This window comes from Thunnus maccoyii, chromosome 18 (genome assembly GCF_910596095.1).
Source record: "Thunnus maccoyii chromosome 18, fThuMac1.1, whole genome shotgun sequence".
In the NCBI taxonomy this organism is placed as follows: domain Eukaryota; kingdom Metazoa; phylum Chordata; class Actinopteri; order Scombriformes; family Scombridae; genus Thunnus; species Thunnus maccoyii.
This window is the reverse complement of record NC_056550.1, coordinates 18,185,662-18,199,402: the sequence shown is the minus strand read 5'-3', so window position 1 is coordinate 18,199,402 and position 13,741 is coordinate 18,185,662. Positions and strand designations below refer to the sequence as shown.

Below are 13,741 nucleotides of genomic sequence, written 5' to 3'. Positions count from 1 at the left end.
GGGAGGGGGGGGAGGGAGGGAGGGGTGGTTAGAAAGGAGAGAGAAAGAGAGAGAGAGAAAGAGAGAGTCAGCGATGGGTAGTGTAATATTTGAATGGGGAGGGAGATTTTTGAAAGAGTTTGTGTAAAAAAGAAAAATAATTTAAAAAAAAAAAAAAAAAAAAGAGGAAAAGACAGCGTTTTATATTTTACCCGTTGTCAATATTCGGGTTTTAAATTTAGTTTTAGCTGGACTTCTATGAGTGTACACACCTGACAACTACTTTTTCATTTTTGTTCAATCAGCAGATTTTAGGTAGATATGTTTCAGCGTTGCCACACTAGCGTTTTGAGTCCGGTCTGTGAGCGTGACTGTGTAAATTTGGATGGCTGTGTGACTGTTTTTGTTTTTTGTTTCGTTTTTTTTTTAAAGTGTGTGGTGCAGGGAGGCATGTTCCCCGATGTAGATAAGCATTCTATTGAAGAGGAGAATAAACAGATAAACAGTACTTCAGGAGAACTTGTTTCTGTGCTTAAGTCACCTTTTTAATTTCTATGAAGTCCACCATATATGAATTATATAATTTTTATTATTAGACTGGCTTTGAAAGGGTAAAAAAAGAAACTTCATTCCTTTTTTTTTTTTTTTTTAGCTTTTTTTTTTTCTTTTTTTTTTCTCTTTTCACAATAACTGTTGGACATTAACGTGCCATGAGTTCACAGAGAATGTGCTGACCTGCAGCTCAGCCCAGAGTTTGCTTTATTCAGGTATTTTATTTTGTGTTACATTTGTTCAGTTTTGGGGGATTTTTTGTTCAAACATTTTCCTCGATTATCGTTTGGTATGTGAGTGGTCTATCGAGGTCTCTGATTCAGTCTGTTATGATCATTGAATAAACTCATCTCTTTTATAGAAAATAAAAAATAAACAAAATTCTGTCTGTTTTATTCTTTTTTTTTTAACATACATCCTCATGGAGCTAGAACAGTACATAACTCACTTTCACTTATTCTTTTTTAGCTGATTTTTAAGAGATAGTTCTGTCATTTTCAGACCAGTTTTAGACGTAACAGGAAGCAACAAATCCGCAACTGTTAATTATAAACATTGACGTTGCCACCAACAAGCAAATAACGGAATCATTTCTGCAGTTTTGATACTTTTCTCTCTGCAGGCAATGACTGTTACTGCTACAGTACAAGTTGGTGCACGACAGTATCTACATCCGCAGATTCAACCTGCTGCTGCTGTTGCTGGACTGGTGTCTGATTTGAAGTGGTTCAGTGTTGTGGTTTACTTCAAGCAGTGTGTTTGCCCCAGTACAGAAAAGCGTGCGCTTTGGTGAGATGACAAACCACTACCGGCCCATTTCCTCTAGTTCTCTCAGGTGAGAAATGAGTCATGCAGCCGCCTGGCACTGTTGTTGCATTACAAATGTATGATGTGACTAATAATGTCCATTCATAATGTTAACACCTCCGCTGTGTGTTGCATTAAACATTGCCTTTGTAAATGTTTTGTGCACCTCCATTAAAGGAGGATGATTATAGCGAGAAAAACCTATTTCAGTGATCATTTGGGCTCCTGACTGTTGTTTTAAGACAGACTTGTAAAAATTGTGAAACCGCCCTTTAACATACACGGACACCACTGTCCATTTAGATTGAGTGTAGTCAGAATCTTGAGTGGTCACTGCCCTCCAGTGGTCACAGTCAGGAACTAGAGCAATAAATAAAAATCGGCCAATGTACAGCGTTAATATCAGTATAACTGTCATTAGTATCAATATATACAAGTCAGTATGATTGTGATGATCTTATATAACATTATTGGTTATAACTGTATTAGTAAAGAGCTGTTAGTAAGATAGTTTTCTGTTTTTGAGACCAGTTTAACCTCCTTATACTGATAAAGGCAGTCAAAAATAAAGTGAACAAACATGATCAGAAATCAACAGCAATAATCATGAGACGATGTTGTATCAATATTACCTGTAATAGCTATCTATATCATAATATATGATATATATAATACATGAACAACTCATTATTAGTGTAATAATTATAAGTAGTATGTTTGAGAACAATGTGTATGTTATAGATTCAGCAGCACTATTAATATTAGTACTACCGTGATTATGAGTACACCTATTGATACCTCTAGAAAATAATAATGATCAGTGTAAATATTCAGTATTTCCATTGAAAAGGTAGAATTTAATCTTTCTTGGTGTTTTGGTTTTTATGCCCTGCTGCCATCAGGTGCTCACCTTAAGTTACTCTGGACTGGTTCTGTTCAAATTATTATTTTACTAATGAAAAATATAAAATCTTATATCTTAATATCTTTACCTTCTGCCTTGTTTTCTCCATTTTGACATCAGGAATAACAGCCATAATGCTCATTGCTGACTACTGTACGACCTTATAGCCAGTGGTGGAAGAAGTATTCAGATCCTTTACTTATTAATACAGCAATGTAAAATACTTCATTACAAATAAAAGTCCTGCATGAAAAATCCTACTTAAGTAAAAAGTACATAAGTATTAGGAGCAAAATGTAGTTAAAGTATTGCAGTAAAAGTGCTGATTTCATCCCTCTGACTAATATATTATTATATATGACGTCATTAGATTATTAATACTGAAACATCAGTGTTAGAGCAGCATGTTACTGTTGTAGCTGCTGGAGGTGGAGCTAGTTTCAACTACTTTATATACAATTAGCTAGTTTAGTCCAGTGGTTCCCAACCTAGGGGTCGGGCCCTTCCAAAGGGTCACCAGTTACATCTGCGAGGTCGTGAAATGATTAATGGGAGAAGAAAGTAGAAAAAACAAAGTTATGATGCACAAATCTGATTTCAGTTGTATTTTAAAAGCTTGTCATATTATCCATTGTGTCAAATCTGCATCTGAAAAGTAACTAAAGCTGTCGAATAAATGTAGTGGCATAGAAAGTACAATATTTACCTCTGAAATGTAGTGGAGTGGAAGTATAAAGTAGCATCAAATGGAAATACTTAAGTAAATGTACTCAATTACTTTCCACCAATGCTTATAGCGCTAAGTTTTGGGGGCAATATTTTCCAGTGCACCACAGAGCCAAATTCAAAAATACTCCCAGTTTGAGTTGAAACCATCTGAGCAACACTTGATGTTGTTCAAAGCAAAATCTCCTCCTTAGGGCAACAAGAAAAGGAGCTTACACCCGACCATGTACCTGTGTTTTCCGATATTTCAGGCTGCACGTGGAGGCGTCACAGCTACCTGTCTGTCGAGTCCAGCTGTCCTGAGTGAAAGTGATTCAACTGACGGACGGACGAACAGCAGTGAGAGCAGCTTAAACACCCTTTAGTTTCATCTAATGGCAGCTGGCAGCTTCCGTTTCACATCGGGCCTGTTTGGATGGAGAAGGTTCTGAAAACGGCGGTATGTTTTGCACAACTTAACGCCTCCTCTGTAGAAAGTAAAAAAGCAACCGCACGAGTTTCAGTGTGACAAGGTGACATAATTAGTATCAGTTGCTTTGCTTTCAGCAAGTTGAGAAACGCGCACTTGGACAAAAATTTAATGTCTTGACGGGTATGTGTTATTTTAAACGTTTATTCCTCAGAATCAACTTGTGTTAAATTGTTATACGTTGTTTTTTTTACAAGCATGCACACATGGGCATTTGCTGCTTTGAATTGTAGTTGCTTGTAGTTGTTTTGGACAAAAACAATTTGAAGTCATCTTTGGTCTCTGAGAAATGCTGATGGATATTTTCATTGTTTGTTTGTCTTGGGGGTTTTGTTTGTTTGTTTTGCTTTTTTGACATTTAATAAGCTAAGCGATACGAGTTAATTTACTCTCCTGTTTTCTTATCAGATCATCTCTGGCACAGAGAGGAAGTCTTTCCAGTGACAAATATATGGCACACTGACCTTTGGGATAAGGTGTGCAGCTGTGGCCTGAATTTATATTTATTCTGTACAGTCATTGATTATCTGAGTGCCTGAAAACATTGACAACCAACCACTGTGTTGAATATCTGTAGACGGCAAGTGTGCTGACTCACATGATCCGTGCTTCAGAGTAATATTATTGTGTCACAATTGAATGCATTGTCAGTACAGCTAAATTAGAGCCTGAGAACGAGCCTTATATTCCTATTTTAAGCATTTACTTTGTGAAAGTATAATATTTTAGATGTGTACTGAATGGAGGGCCTTATATAAACAAGTTTGCTTTCACTTCCCCATCTACTTTCTCCTGTTACTGCATCTCTTGAAGACACATCCTGAAATGTCTGTTTTGTGTCTGCAGTTATGGCCTTGAATTACAGTGCAAGGAATGCCTGCGACTACAGCCTCAATGTCACCTTCTTCTACAACTTGGTGGAAAAGAAGATCCGTACTGAGTGGACGCCCCGAGACTTTGCAGTGATGGCACTGGGTTTGACGGTGTGTCTTATTGTGGTCCTGGCAAACCTGATGGTGATGGTGGCCATCTTCATAAACCGCCGCTTCCACTTCCCCATTTACTATCTCATAGGCAACATGGCTGCAGCAGATCTCTTCGCAGGTATTGCTTACGCCAACCTGATGTTGAACACGGGCCCCTGGACCAGTATGCTCACAAAAGAGAAGTGGTACATCCGTGGGGCTCTGATCGACATCAGCCTGACAGCTTCTGTGGCCAACCTGCTGGCTGTCGCCGTAGAGCGCCACCAGACCATCATCACCATGCAGCTGCACAGCACTATGTCTAAGCGGCGCGTGGTGCTGCTGATAGTCTGCATCTGGGCCGTGAGCATCATCATGGGCCTGGTGCCGTCCACCTTTTGGAACTGCGAGTGTGATCTGGAGGACTGCTCCACTGTCGCTCCTCTCTACAGCCGCCGCTTCCTCATCTTCTGGGCGGTTCTCAACCTGCTTGTTTTCTTCATCATGGTGGCCATGTACATTCGCATCTTCGTCTATGTGAGATACCAGAACCGGTACGCGTCGCAGCACACCTCAGGCATGCAGCACAGCCAGACTGTTGTCAACCTGATGAAAACTATCTCCATGGTCCTGGGTGAGAAGTTTGTGTTCTACTCTACACTGCTGGATGTTAGTTGTGGGTCAAAGGTTAAGTTTGTAGGGTCTGGTTTTTAATTAACCACAATATTAAGTCCTGTACCACGAAACAAAATGAGAGGGTTAGTCGGCTATGTTTGAGCTTAACTCACCATGGTAACCTACAGAGCTGCAACAATAATCAATAAATCATTTTAAGTCATTTTTTAAGAAAAGAAATGCTAAAATTCTCTTTCCAGCTTCTTAAATGTGAATATTTTCTGGTTTCTCTAGTCTCCTACGATAGTAAACTAAATATCTTTGAGTTGGTCGGAACAAAACAAGAAATTTTAGGTTGTATCTTGGGTTTTGGGAAACTCAAGATTGTTTTTTTCACCACTCTGACATTTTATAGACCAAACCATTGTGAAAATAAATGACAATGAATGAATAGATAATGAAAATAATTGTTAGTTGCAGCCCTAGTAAGCTATGCTGCATGGCTAACCTGCTGAGGTTAAATTTAGAGGATTAGAAGTAATACACAATAGATTTTTTTTATAGAGCAGTATGGAATCCATTTCCAGGCTTTCTATGTGTCTATTTCGGGTTTAAAACAGCATCTAACAAGATAAAGAAGAGTTGACCATAGTGAATGATGTGAATGATTATGGCTCCATTTGAATTGCACTTTGCAAGTTTCGCGTATTGCTGAGAGGATTCATGACAGTGCATGTAGTGCGCAGCAGCTTTTACACTGTTTTTCCATCACTGCAGTTCAGAATAACACGAAATGAAAACAGAAAGTATACTGTTACACTGTTGCAACACTAAGGCATTAATTACTTTTCTTCTTCTCCTCTTGGTTTTGGTATGCAATAGTAGTTTGTTCCGCACCAGACAAGATTTACATTCAGGAACATCTTGTTGTTGAGTTACAGCACTTTTTTTGCACAAGGCACGTTTCAGTTTTTTCAAAGATGAGAAATTCTTGCCACATTTCCTTCCATATGTACTTATTTTTGAGAAGTATGGCTCAATAGCCTTTCACCTAAATTCACCAGAGCACTTTGTACTCTCAGGTTATCAGTACTTCAAATGGTTTTGCGCTGTGGCTCAGAGAGCTGTGACATGTTACGATACTTGTCACCTGCAGCCTAAAACTTCCGCCACAGACCAGTTTTTCCACTCTTGCCTTGTTTGTCTCAGATGTTGTCACATTATTGTCAGTAAAAAAAAAAAAAAAAAAAAAAAAAAAAGGTTGCTTGGAATTTCCAGTGTATCACAGTGAAATTGAAATCCACCTTTCTTTAATAATTACTCAGGTGACTCATCGCCTCCCAAAGTTATGCTGGCTATGTAAAGCAATCAAGATATAAATATTACTCAATGTAGCTGCACCTTGAGAGTCATATTACACAGCTGCTTTTGTGCAGTGATTTGAGTTCATAGTTCATTGTTGTTGACTCTTTTGTGGCCTTTTACTAACCAACCTATGTCTCTGTAGGGGCCTTCGTCATCTGCTGGACGCCTGGCCTCATGACTCTCTTACTGGACGGGCTGCTGGGTAAAGACAGCAATGCCAACTCCTTTGAGAAGTACTGCTTGGTGATAGCCGAGTGCAACTCTCTTGTCAATCCTATCATCTATTCCCTGCGAGATGACGAGATGCGGCAGACGTTCAAGCAGATCCTGTGCTGCATTTGTAAGAGAAGTGCCAGACAGCAGCGGGGGCCCCCGTCTGTCGAGATCGACTCACGACTAACAGAGGTAAGCTCAGATATGAGAAGTTTGGGTTGATATAAGGATGTTGTTGACACGGTAGTGCAGGATACAACTTGTCCACATAAGACAGTCACTACTGCCTTTTTCTAGCCAGTTTCTATCAGTACCTGTATAAGAAAAGGTATGCGGGTTTGATCTCAGATAATTGCCTTGCAACAAGCTTTTACTCAAGTTATTTATTTTTCCAGTGAACTTACAAGCTGACTTAATGTTAAGTATCAGATCAGGAGTAAAAATGTATTTGTTTTTTCTGTTGGCTGGGACAAGAAGGAACCTGAAGATTTCTGCTCTTGATTTTTTTGTTTCACTTCGTTAATTCTGGAGTTCCCCAACATGAATGCTCAGCCACCATTCAGACTACTTTTCTTGTAAAAGTGGCCGGAGAGATGTAGAAAAGTAATTAAAGATTTTTTTTTTTTTTAGTCGTTGGTAGAAAAACAGGCCATAACTGGATTATTTTACTAATTTTTCCTTTTTATGCTTTTTCACAGGAAACTCACAGTTGTATCCAGAAGTCAGAAGAAAAGGCCACCTCTACGCTACGGGACACAAACAATAAAGAAGACAGTTGGGCAGTGCCAGTTGTATGATGGCTGTTACCTGCAATTAAAGAAAAAAAAAACTGACTTTTACTGACAGCTAAGCAGGAAATGTTTAATATTTGTTGAGTCACTGTTTTCTCTGCTGAACATCAACCGACTTCTGCCGAACTACCTCTTCTTCATTTTTGCATTTGTGAACTGAATTTAAACCCATATAAAGATGCCTTTGTTGAAAAACTGCAAAAAGGATTTCATCAATGTTGGATGAATGCTGTCATTTCTCAGAATAATGTTTTCCTCCCCAAAGTGTTCTGCATCAACGTTTCATAGAAGATTAACATATGAATCATCAGATGGTGCAATCTCTCCTTTTATTACATTTGACTATCACAAGAGCGTTTGTGACAAATTATAAAATGAAACACTCCTAAAATCTGAAATCAAATACTGAAAAATCACACTAAATCATTTTTATTAATTTTCTAATAAGAACACTACAATTTGTCATATTCTTCCTTTTTGTTTTACTCTTTCTAGAACAATTCTAAAGTTGAGGTATAAAAGGAGTTCATACAGACTCACAAGTCTGAAAACAGTGGGGGTTATATACAAGAGAAATGGAAAGACAGAGGTAGAGAGAGGGGTAAATACAAGGGAAAGAGGGAAGATACAAATATACTAATAAAAACAAAGAAATCAAAAAGGTTTAAGAAGTCATTTGATGCTGTGGAAGTCATTTAGTCTCTTGCAGAATCCAAAGATTTAAATGCAATCGACAGTCGATAAAATTAAGTTCTGTGTTTTAGAATTGCAGCTCTGGCTCGAAATTACAGGGGAACACAAAATGTTTACATTGAGATCAAATTATGGCATTAAATGTTACATGGATGTTTTTGCTGTACTCACTGAGTGAGTGATGGGTAGCATGATGATACCACCCCCTCTAATGTGAAGGCTGACCTTCCTTCCTGTAGGTCATCCATTAGTAACTTCCTCATATGTCATATGCAAATGTAGAGTTTGCATGTTTTCACAGTATTTCTACATTTAAAAGTATCCACTTCAATTCGTTTGAAGGGTTTACTGGGATTAACTTTCCACAAACATGCATCAGAAGGTGCAGATGTGGTGGGCTGATGAATTTGAGGCAAATAAATATTCTTAGACAGAAATGTCCAATTTCATATGGTAACTTGAGCAGGTTTCAAACAATATGTAAAGCACAGAACTGGGTGATTCTCTGGGGAAGTGACTGTGAAACAGTGAAAAAAATGTAGGAACTGAGGGGAAAATCAGATAAGAAGTGGGTTGAAAAAATACGCCAAATAATGTATAATATAGTCCTTTAGAAATCCTCAATTGATACAATTTTTTTTCCACAGCAGCAAACGTTACACCTATAAACCCTACATTTCCACCCGGTTATGTAACAAAAGACCTAAATAATATTCAAAATTGATACAGAGTTATCATGAATCCTGTGAAACAAAAGGCCAAATAAAACTGGTATCTCAACCAAACATCAAAATTTATAAAAGAAAAAAAAAAAAAAAATACTGAAACATTACACAAACTGTACAGTGACATCCATTACAACAGGTAGAAAAGGGGGGGAGGGCATGATAATTTGGTGTGGCGATAACATTATTCATAAAATACAGTCGTATGAACTGCGATGAGTAACAAAACAAGTAATTAAATGTGGGATATCACATGTGACCAGCTTACAAGCTCAAGTTTTGTTCTGTAACATATGGTTCAACAAAGTCTTGACTGACACGTAAATCTTCATAAGGCTTTACCTTACTATCAAAATGCTTTGTTATTAACATAACAGTTAATGTATAAAATAGTTCCAAAGAATGAAAATCCCCAAAAAACGTTGTAGGTTTGTCTTAAACACGTTTTAAGAGTTTTACTACACCCAGTGCTGCCTCTTTTTTTGGTAACAGAGGAGAGAGAGAAGCCCTTGCCCAATTGGCCATAGAACTAAAAAAACAATAAAGTTGTGGGTTTTTACCAGAAGGTATTGAAGGATGGGTAAAGGGGGGGGGGGGCATACTTTCTCATGAAACAGGTGCTCAAGTGCACACAATCAAATTACAGGTGCGATGTGACAGTCCTCACTCCACCCACCCTCCCATGAAGCCCCCACAACAAATACCGCCCCCCCCCCAAAAAAAGAAAGAAATCAAATCAACTTGAGGCATGACAACACCACACAGAGAGAGACACAGATACAAATATAATTCCCTCCTCTCCTCAAACTGAAAAGGTGGCTGCGCACCAACTTTAGAGAGACACAGAGTAGCATTATTACATTGCTGAACGTGGTATTTTTGGTTTTGGTACAACAGAAGGTTGTAGTGTGTTGCCTCGGGCTCACAAGCTTAAATGTTTCAAGATGGTGAGGAGATCTCAGTTGAACCCCACCTAGTGTGTCATCCGCTGGTGGAAGCACCCAGTCTCTATAATGCTTACAAAGGTCAGAGGGCACCGGCCAGTTTGACTAAGACATCCCAAGAACACTGTACACACGCCCACACAGAGACACACACATCATAGCAATACATGATGCACTTTTTCCTTTTTGGTCTGACTGTAATAATTATACCCTTTATTTTTTTTTTTTGTTAATAAAAACGAAGCTAAAAACTTGGAAGGTTAAATGAAAACAATAATATCACGCCTAGAAGTCCTACATGCATGGAAGACAGTCACGTTTTCTAAATTCATGTCACGTTTGTCCCAACAACACATCAATGCCCCACAATCTTTCCACCCTTCTCCTAACGTCATTTAGATGCTTTATTGAGCTAATTTTTGGTGGTGGCTGGTGCATTCTTGGTGAAACAGCATTAGAAAATAGCCTACAATCAAATAAACTAGTGGACAGAAAGCAAGAAGTTAAGTCTACAAGCCATCTACCAACACCCTCTATTGGTTAGCAACAAAAAGGGCTATTAGTTACATCCACTCAACCAAAGATATTCTCCTCTCTCTGCCCTTTCCTCCTCTTCTCACCAGCCCTATTAGCACCTGTCCTGCCTGGTTTAGAACAGTGATCCCCTTAACTACCCTTTCACAGGTAAAGACACCCATAACAAGGATGCTAACTTTTGTGCTTGACACATCTTTTTTTATGTCAACTCACTATGAAAACGACTGAAAAGTTGCAAGGTGTGTGTTGTGGAAGCGGGGTGTGGGGGGTGGGGGGGTGGGGGAGGGGGTGCATGCACATGTGTGCATTTCTCATTTATTCACTTTGAAATCTCCAACAGAATGAAACATCAAGCTATAAGGACTGGAAGATACAACAGTGTCTTGTGTTGAGCTGGCAGAGGGTGATCTCAGAGGAACAGATGTGTTGACAACTACTGGGGGGTGGGGGGGGGGCAGCACTTTGGTACGAGCAAGGTGAGCAGAGCTCCCTGGTGATCCGTATCAACAGTTTGGCTGTCAAATGCCAAGGCTTCAGGAGATACAGGCAATCACACACAGTTTTCCAAAGCAAAGGGTCGAGTGCAGAGGTCAACAGCACATGGACAAGCTGTGTGAGTACTGTGTGAAGTTAACGTGCATATACACATAATGTACAGACATCATCTACACAGCTGGGTCAGTGGTTTTTCAAAAAGTCCTTGATAGTAAAGATGTTTCCTATCTGTCTCAGCATCGGTGAGCTCCATCCCTCTTTCATTCTGAGTTACGGAGCTTCTAGCATTGAAGTGGAGCTGTGGGGTTGGGAGGCGAATTCCTCCTTTAACTACTGTTCGGCTGTCCTGTGTTCCAGCACAGTGTGTGTTTATGAAATGTGAGCACAGCCTTGCGTAGCTGTCGAGTCGCGAGAGACGAGGGAATATTGAACAATGGGGCGGGGTGGGGGCGTGGGGCGGGGGGTGGGGGGACAGGGGATGGTAGTCAGAGAAGACCACAATGGGAATGAAGTGATGGCGGGGAGAGCCATCGAATCAGTTGGAGGTGTCGGAGTGGACGCTGCCAGGAGGACCGGGAGGGGAGGTGACCGAGGGGGGGTTGGTGGTGTCCTGCCAGCTGTTAGCCTGCAAACAGTCAGAGAAGAGAGTATCCTGCATGAAAAGGGGAGTTTTAAAATTAAATGATGCCGCCTCAAACAAGGTATTCTACAAGTTGAAGACAAAATGCTACTCATTGTAAGTTCTACTAATCTGTTCAGACATATTTTCATCTTGGAATGACCTAACGAGGGGTAAATGTCAGATTCCAGCTATGGAAAAATCTCATTTACCTAAATCAATTTCAAGCAAACTGAGCAGAGAACATACTATGCAGGTATCCTGACTAACTCTGACCCTCAGCTTATACACCATAAGAGGAGCTCTCAGTTGGTACTCACATCCAGGCGATGAGGGGTGTAGAGGCCACTACCTGACAGCTCCTCATAGCCGCCCGTCAGGTGTGTAGCACGGTGCAGGGTATCCACCTGTCAGAGACAAAACACACCCACGACTTTCAACACAGACGTCACCACAACATTCAGACAGCTAAACAAGTCATTACGCTATCAGACTTTGTTTTCAAACTAAACCACAGGCTTGACTGCGGAGTTAGAGCACCCACAGACCCCTGCTGTATGCGTCAGAGCCCTTCCACATTACTCATAACTGTTTCTGCTCTGGTGTGATGAAGTATAATCTCCCATCTGCATTTACAGTTGTTGTCTTTTAGGTCAGTGCGACCACTAAACATTATGGCTCACCCATCAACTTAATGACTCTCCATTAAACGACTTCTGCTCTCATTTCCAAGTAATGAAAAAACTGCAACTGAAGCCAAAAGCCAGTCTTATACTTTTGTCATTTATCTCACTGACCTTTGTCTATTATTAAATTATTAGACTACATAGCACTTAACAGCAGAGATCTGTGGATGCCTCCAGAACGACAAAACTGTCTACGAACAAACAACAATCACAGGGACAGTTGAGTTTTAGGAAATTTCTATTTGGTCTACACAGGAGAAGGGATGAACATATGGAGAGATGGGATGTCGGGATGTTCGGAAGCAGGGAAAAACAAAGACGGCTGTTGGAAGAGTTGGAGGTGCAGGATGACCTAGAGGTAGAGAAACTGACCATTAACCAGAGGGGTTGCTGGTTCAATGCCCTGCACTGACAGGTGACCATAATCCAGCTGTAAGCCAACAATTACAATGTCTTGAGGAGGGCACTGGAGCCCCAGAACTGTTCCAGGGGTTCTGCACTGAGGGGAGACCCTGTGTGCTCTGGTAGGGACTATGTGCACGTGTAACTATAGAGGGATATGTGAAAGTACAAATTTAAACAGCCTTTAAGACTATGTTAAAGACACTAAGGCCATATGCTCCCCAGAGCTCACTGTATGGAGCTCAGAAGGGTCAGTTTGTGTGTGTTTGGGTTGGGGAGGGAGTTGTTGGGGGTCAAAGGTAAAGCCAGGACGGGATCTGAGGAGAGGTCGAGGACAAAAGGAGCTAGGCTAAAGGTCGTTATCCCGGGATGCTAGGTGGCTGGGTTGATGGCATTGAGGTCAACTCTGCAGCTGTCCTCAGTGCATACCTGCGGCTGTAGAGAGGGGGCGATGTTGAGACCCTCCCCGTTGAGCAAACGCAGGCCAAGGTAGGTGTCGCCTGTGTGAGACAAACTGTATGACCCTGGTGACCCTGTAGGCAATATATATAGCCAATAGCTAATCAGCTCCAGCACAGTGTCTTGGGTCAAAAGGTCGCCAGTGGTCATGTACACTGACGGGTAGAAGTAGATTCATCTCTAATAACTAGCTTCAATATGAGGGTCACTGCTCTCTCTTAATAGGTCATCTTTTTGGCATAATGATATGAGCATTACAACTGGAGACACTAAAATGTGTACCAGTTAGAAAATAAAACCATAACTTCAGAGGTCTGTGTAATTTCAATGTTTGCAAACACACATTTTACAGATGCAAAACCATGAAGCTAAAATAATCCTGGGCTTCTGGTGAACATTAAGAGAACTGAGTGTCACCGACAAATTTCAGTTCCTATGAGCTGGTGGTGTTTGTCCGTCACTGTGAGCTACAATTCAGTGAGCACAGGTGGGGCTGGGCGGTCTGACAGTAGTGGATGGACATGAGGTATAAAGGCTACAGTATGTTTCAAACTAAATGCTGTTCAGACTGCCTGATAGTGACAAGAAGCTCCTCTCTGACACATTTCACCACATTTGAATCACTCTCAATCTTTTTGCATTTGGAGGGGAAAAATAAAACAAAAAAGAAACAGCTCACACAGCAGGAAATGTTTGCTGTAAAACAGGAAACGGAAATCTGAATGTTCACTTGTGTATTTTTGACAAACAATACCATGAAACTGTTGAGGTCAGATAGTTCTATGAAGGCTCTGA

The 13,741-nt window shown here is 40.4% G+C and overlaps 2 protein-coding genes across 11 annotated transcripts in view; one reads left to right on the top strand and one right to left on the bottom strand.

Annotated features, from left to right (window-relative positions):
• Positions 1 to 3,232: 3,232 nt before the first annotated feature.
• lpar2a (lysophosphatidic acid receptor 2a) lies at positions 3,233 to 7,590 on the top strand. 5 transcript variants are annotated; one of them, XM_042392286.1, is made up of 6 exons: positions 3,234 to 3,407; positions 3,515 to 3,560; positions 3,846 to 3,913; positions 4,284 to 5,036; positions 6,525 to 6,787; positions 7,294 to 7,590. In XM_042392286.1, exons 4-6 carry the CDS (start codon positions 4,286 to 4,288, stop codon positions 7,390 to 7,392), a joined length of 1,113 nt encoding a protein of 370 aa, XP_042248220.1. In that variant the 5' UTR covers positions 3,234 to 3,407; positions 3,515 to 3,560; positions 3,846 to 3,913; positions 4,284 to 4,285; the 3' UTR covers positions 7,393 to 7,590. The 5 variants fall into 5 exon arrangements, with proteins under 5 accessions (XP_042248216.1, XP_042248220.1, XP_042248219.1 ...); XM_042392282.1 differs by lacking the exon at positions 3,846 to 3,913 and having other exon boundaries at positions 3,233 to 3,407; XM_042392285.1 differs by lacking the exon at positions 3,515 to 3,560.
• A 100-nt stretch (positions 7,591 to 7,690) lies between these two features.
• pbx4 (pre-B-cell leukemia transcription factor 4) overlaps positions 7,691 to 13,741 on the bottom strand; it is a 30,709-nt gene continuing 24,658 nt past the window's right edge. For 3 of the 6 annotated variants that reach the window (XM_042392288.1, XM_042392287.1, XM_042392290.1), the window contains 2 exons: positions 11,720 to 11,806; positions 7,691 to 11,405 (listed from right to left, as the gene is read on the bottom strand). In XM_042392288.1, coding sequence (XP_042248222.1) covers positions 11,763 to 11,806 — 44 coding nt within the window. In that variant the 3' untranslated portion in view covers positions 7,691 to 11,405; positions 11,720 to 11,762. Of the gene's footprint in view, positions 11,433 to 11,719; positions 11,807 to 12,916; positions 13,021 to 13,741 lie in introns of all 6 variants that reach the window. The other 3 variants (XM_042392291.1, XM_042392292.1, XM_042392289.1) reach the window with 2 other exon arrangements.